Source organism: Nematolebias whitei, unplaced genomic scaffold (genome assembly GCF_014905685.2).
Source record: "Nematolebias whitei isolate Nwh7 unplaced genomic scaffold, NemWhi1 Nwh_scaf_1123, whole genome shotgun sequence".
Classification (NCBI taxonomy): Eukaryota; Metazoa; Chordata; class Actinopteri; order Cyprinodontiformes; family Rivulidae; genus Nematolebias; species Nematolebias whitei.
Window position 1 is genome coordinate 2,343 of NW_023619668.1, and position 6,392 is coordinate 8,734.

At 41.1% G+C, this 6,392-nt stretch overlaps 1 protein-coding gene across 1 annotated transcript; it reads left to right on the forward strand.

The window, feature by feature from the left end:
* Positions 1-2,086: 2,086 nt before the first annotated feature.
* LOC119429423 (lethal(3)malignant brain tumor-like protein 4) lies at positions 2,087-3,999 on the forward strand. Its single transcript, XM_037697054.1, has 3 exons — positions 2,087-2,224; positions 2,309-2,371; positions 3,801-3,999. The coding sequence occupies exons 1-3, from the start codon at positions 2,111-2,113 to the stop codon at positions 3,981-3,983; spliced, it is 360 nt and encodes a 119-aa protein (XP_037552982.1). The 5' UTR covers positions 2,087-2,110; the 3' UTR covers positions 3,984-3,999.
* The last annotated feature ends 2,393 nt before the right edge of the window (positions 4,000-6,392 follow it).

A 6,392-nucleotide genomic window follows, 5' to 3' on the forward strand; every position in this document is an offset into this window, starting at 1 on the left:
TCAGTCTGAGCACTGTCGAGCTTCGACACATCCACACGAATTTGTAGACAATCCAAGATTTCACCAACCCAAACAGCAGAATCTAGTTGTCATCATGAATCCAATTTGTTCCTTAGAGGTCAGAGGGTCCTCCTTACCCTGACTCCTGTCGGGAGAAGTTGATCGATTTTGTTGAGAGACCAGCTGATCATTCGAATTAAGAGGTATACAGAAAAAAAATAGGCATTTTAAGGGTTCACGGGACAGAAGAGTGCAGCAGGGAAACGGGTGGTGGGGGGAAGACAGGGAAACATGTCTGGTTTCACTGGAGGATAGAGGGAAAAAATGTCTTTTATGTCTTTATTCTGATTTACCTCATTTTGTATATTCCTTTGTGTGTTGCCTGTTGTTCTGTCTGTACAGCACTTTGGTTGGCCTTGTCTCTGTTTTAAGTGCTCTATAAATAAAATGGTATGGTATGATATGATATAGTACAAAGACCTGTCTAACTCTGTCCCTAGTTATACGCGACCTGTCTAACTCTTCCCCTGGTTTTACACAAACTGTCTAATTCTACCCCTGGTTTTACACAGACCTGTCTAACTTTACCCCGGTTATACACACACTTATCTAAATATTCCCCTGGCTAAACAGACCCGTCTAACTCTACCCCTGATCATTCACAGACCTGTCTAACTGTACCCCAGGTTATACACAGACCTGTCTAACTCGAACCCTGGTCATACACAGAACTGTCTAACTCTACCCCTGATTGTACACAGCCCTGTCTAATTCTACCCCTGGTCATGCAAAGATCTGTCTAACTCTAAACCTGGTCGTACAAAGACTTGTCTGACCCTGATCATACAATGACCTGTCTAACTCTTACCCTGGTTAATGAGTAGAACCGACTCAGTGTAGGACAAAGGGACAGCTAATCCAGAACTCTGAAGTTGTGCAGCTCTAACTCATCCTTTGTGGATTTGACCACCAGATGGAGCTGTATCACATGTTGAATTAACTACAGAAGAACAGAGAAGGTCCTCCTGTTTCCATGGAAACCAGGGAGTGATGTTAACAGGCATGATGTTTGTGCTGATCAGTTCTGCAGAAAAATGTCAAACTGCTGACTTGCACCTTTTCTGCCTTGTCCTCTTCCTGCTCTTCCTTTGTCTCCTCCTCTTTTTGTGTCCTTGTTTCTGCTTTGCCTCCTCCTCCTCTGCAGCATTGGAACAGGAGAAGGAGCAGAGAACTGACATGTCTCTCTGCTGCAGTAGAAAAAAAAAAATCTGTTTTCAGCAGTTTAAAGTGAAGTTTTGAGATCAAGACATTTTCACATTTCAGTGACCAAAGCAACTGCAGAGTCACAGTCCCAGTGCTTTAATTTATGTTTTATTGTTGTTCAGAACAAGTGAAATGCAGTATCAGGTTCAGACAGAACAAGTTACAGAACTGGAACTTTTTGGGGCAACCCAAACTCCAATAGAACATAGAAATAAACATGAAACTTTCTCATCCAATTTATCCCAATGATGTCTGACATCTGTCTGAACCAAAACCCAAGCAATGTTAAAAAAACACAAACAATATAAGTTTTATAGAAGATTGGACTGCTTACGCAGGAAGTACTTCTATAATACTTGTCTTTGAACTGCTGGTAAGATACTCAGGAGCAACTTTTATTACAGGTATTTCTTTAGAAGTCTCTATAGCTTTAGTGCAGTTTGAACAAAGTTAAATGTTGTAGTTTTAAATCTCAGTCACACACACGTCTTGGTCTCAAACCCCTGCTGCCCTTGGTTCTCTACCTTGGTTTCCATGGAAACGGCCAGATGAAGTAGCTGTTTCCATGGTAACAGCTGGCCATAGTGCCTGCAGTGTTGGTTATGATGATGCATGATCATCCTGATGAGGGCCACACGACACCTGTCTCACTTATCAGCTTTTGTTCTGGTTCTACTGGTGGTTCTGCCCAGAACCTGGTCTAGGACACCCCCCGACTGTCTAAAGGTTGAAGAATAGGGAGGGACATTTCTTCATCACATCAGATGTCTCCTGAGGCATCTCTGTCTTTCATACAACAGAGTCCAGTCTTCAGGCAGCCCTCCACCAGTCTGTCTTCCTGTCTGCCATGTCCCCACAGCCTGGACGAGACCTGTCTCTCTGCTGGGAGCAGCACCGGAAACTGCTGCCAGGCGTGGCCAAAGTCCACGCGGATGCCGTCCAGTGCTGGAGCATCCAGCAGGTGAGTGGGACAGATCAGCTGTTTCCCTGTAAACACTGGTTGTCATGATGGTGATGTCACAGTTTCACCTGTGTGTTTTCACAGGTGTCGGATTTTATTGAGTCTCTGCCTGGCTGTGAGGAACAAGCCAAACAGTTTAGAGACGAGGTGAGACAACCAATCAGCTGCTGCAGATGTGATGGCATCATCATACTTCACTAAACATTGTTCTGATCCAAATCAGTCATATTTAAACTGATTCAGTAGCTGTTTGTGCAACTAATTAAGAATTTATTTCAACATGATTCAGTCCCATTCTGAGTAGGCACCAGACAGATGGCAGGTAACCAGAACCACAACCAGGGTGGACATGCTCTGTTTAGCAGCAGTATTAGACTGAGTTTAGATTATGTTTAAAAGATAAAGACATGCCGAGTAAAGTGCATATTAGCTTCATTTCATCTGCCTGAGTACTGTCAACGATCTGCTTCCACTATTGTTTCTGTCAAAGATGTAATGTTCTATGAAAGAATCACTTTTTGAGGTCAGATCAGGTCAGACCATGGAAATCAAGGTCTGATCAGGTTTGACAGCAGAAAAAAAGGTCGGATCAGGTAAGAATTCGGAAAACAAGGTCCAATCAGGTTAGACAGAGGAAAACAATGTCCGATCCAGTTAGACCTCGGAAAATAAGATCAGATCGGGTTAGACCGCGGAAAACAAGGTCTTATCAGGTCAAACCATGTAAATCAAGGTCATATCAGGTTAGACCACAAAAAATTATCAGATCAGGTCAGAACGTGGACAACAGTAGCTATGTTTACATGGACATAAGTAATAGGATTAAAAAGCCATTCAGAATAAAAATGTGTAATGTAAATGCCCCCATTCAAATTTTTTGTTGATTCAGCTTGATCCAAAAGAATTTGTAATCAGAATGAGCCGTGTAGTTTATGCCAATTCAAAATCTGAACGGTGTGCACTTGATCTGTTCATTTTTTTCCGATTGTGGAAAACTGACCTGACTGTGCATGTGCGATCTATAATCTACCTCATGTATTTCCGCCTGGCTAGATACTAATAATAATTAATATTAGCATGTAGCAGAAGCAAAACTGGTTGGTGAGCTACATTTCTACTAGAAACTTTGAAAGAGCTCAAAATTACCTGTATTACCTGTAGCTCAATCAGGGAGCGCAGTAAAGTCTCCACCGTCATTAAAACCTGTTGCGGGTCCATTTTGTGCACTCAGGTTTGTTTACGTTAATCCCAGAAGTAAACAGGAAGTAGAACAACTTCTTCTGTGTTTTTTTAAGAAGAGTTTACCACTCTGCGCATGTCAGTACTTCTGTTCTGAATAAAAGCCCGCTGCATGTAAACGTTCATCGTTAACTGATTATGCCCATGTAAACGATACATTCAAATTATTTAATCTGAAAACATTTCAGTCTGGTCAAAGAATGTTGTGCCTGTAAACATAGCTAATGTCCGATCAGGTCAGACCGTGGAAAACAGGGAATCATTTTTTTGTCAATAAAGGTACTGACAAACACCTAGATTTAACCTCTCTCATCTGATTGATTCTTATTCTTTTTAGCAAATAGATGGGCGGGCCTTTCTTCTGCTCACACAACAGGACATCGTCAAGATCATGTCAATCAAACTTGGCCCTGCCCTGAAAATCTACAACTCCATCTTGATGTTTAAACATGCCAAGGAAAAGAGCCCATCACACGTTGAGGACAACAGCCAGTCGCACACTCAGGATTTGTGCACCTGACATTTGCAACTGAATAAACTCTGAATCACCTGAAGAAAGTCCCACCCCCTGCTTGTCTACCTGCTCCCTCTCAGCCTTGTATTATCCAACCATCAGTCAGGTTTGAATGATTGATGTCACACAGAGCTCAGGCGTCAGCAGGCGGTACCTTCAGGTCAGGCGCCGCCTCTTTTTTGAGGCAAAACGAAGCGATGTAGAGAAGCATATGTTTTGAGGAGGTCCAGACTGAACAGGTGAGGTGGGCGGAGCCTGGAGGTCTCAGGGACAGTTTGTTTTCATAGTAGCGTCAAAACAATAGTAAACAACAAACATGTCTGGACTCACAGCAGCTGGGAAATATTCATAACAGATATTCATTCTTAGGTTTAATCTCACATTTAATGAGAGAAAGATGAAATGCTAAATAAACATGAAAACAAACAAATTTACAAATAAAAGTTCTCTAAACAATTGAAAATGTTTAAAGAAAAAAATGCAGAAAACTTTCAAATGTGTCAGAAACAGATCAGAAAAACTTTAGTTCAAAGTTAAAAATAAAATGTCACACCAACGACTGACATGAGGCCAACATGTTAATGAGACATTAGCATTTTAAATTTGTTATTCTGTCAGTAAAAAATATTAATGAGATGCTATGATGCCAATAATGATGCATGTTACAGGACTCTCATGTCCACCACATGTTTGAGATGTTATCATGTTTAATGGATGTCATCATGTTAATAAATCATAGGATGGTAAGATGCTGTAGTTGTGTTAACGAGATGTCTCAATAATGAAGTGATACCATGTTAATGACATGTTAGGACAATCTTCATATCAACAAGATGTCATTTTCATGTTACCTTTCATGATATGTTTTAATGAAACATCTTAATTGGTGGTGTAGAGGCAGGGCAGCCAGCTTGGGACCCGAAAGTCCCAGGTTCGATCCCCAGTCACTGCACATCACGTGGCGTCTCTGGGCAGCACGCCTCATCCCCAAAATGCCCCCGGGCGCCTTCAATAGCTGCCCACTGCACCACCTGGTGGTGGATGGGTTATATGCAGAGACTAATTTCGCCATTGTATGGAAACATACAGTGCTGACATTGTGATGACATTATTATTATTATTATTATGAGGTGTCATTAACATATTGTCATATTTCTAAGAAAGTATGGTAATGACGCGTTAAAACAACATTTATCAACAATGTCATTATCATGAAGGCTTGTTAGAGACCTTATCTTGTTTATGACATGTCAACATGTTAATGAAATCATACTTTAGAGACTACGATGAAATGTGTTTGTTACTGAGATAACCTCATGTTAATGATGTGTTAATTGATTAATGAAATACTATGGATACCAAGCTATTAAGATTAATGATTTGTCATTATGACAGTGTGCTAATGATATGTATGTTAACGACACAGTGACACATGTTAATTAGGTTAATGACATGTTAATGAGATTGAATTGTCATGTTAATTGGATAATGTCAAGTTTATGAGATGGAGGTTTGGAGCAAGTAACCTGATGAGATTCAGCGTCAGATGAGTCATTTTGGTCACATGTACCTTTTATTTTTGCATGACTCATCAGTCGGCAAGTCTCTAACGGAAAGTAGATGATGACATCACGCTGTGGCTCCACCTCTCCCTAGAAACTTTGCTTTCAGGATTTCATGTTTTGGACTTTACCAGTGACATCATCCTGTCTGCTCTGCTGTGATTGGTAAATCATTGAAAGGTTTTGGTGGGCGGAGTTTATTATTGTGTTTCAGAGAATCCATTGTTATGTACTGTCTTCTAGAGTTCTATTTTAACGTTTCTATTTACAAATAGATTTATATTACAGTCCTGCTGCATCGAAACCAAAAAGCTGACTCCTCCCCCTCTCTGATGTCACAGAAGCCATTACTGAACTCAAACTAGCACCTTCAGGCCAGGGGGTGCTAAGCTGCACATGCTCAGTTTGTAAAAAAACATGCTTCCTCAGGTTTCCATGGTAACAGCTGATATTTATACATTTACTTCCTGTTCTGCTGTTTCTGTCAGTGTTTTATTGAGATCAATAAAGTTTCTGAAAAACACAAGCTCAGTCTGAATGGATCCTGAGTTCTGGATCTGGATCAGATCCAGGATCAATGTCTTATAAGAAATAGCTGCTATTTTTTCTCTCTCGTGTGTGTGCGTGCGTGCATTCGTGCATGTGTGTGTGTAACTGATCACATGATGATGACAAGGTAAACATGACTCCTCAAGTCCTCTGTCCCCATCAGTCCTGACAATCACAGAGGATTCCTGTTCTGCTGACTGGTCAAGAGACTGTTGTGTGTAACATGGCTGACAGCGCCACCTGCTGACCACACTTGTCACAGACACACACTGTTCTCACACAGACGCACACTGTTCTCACACAG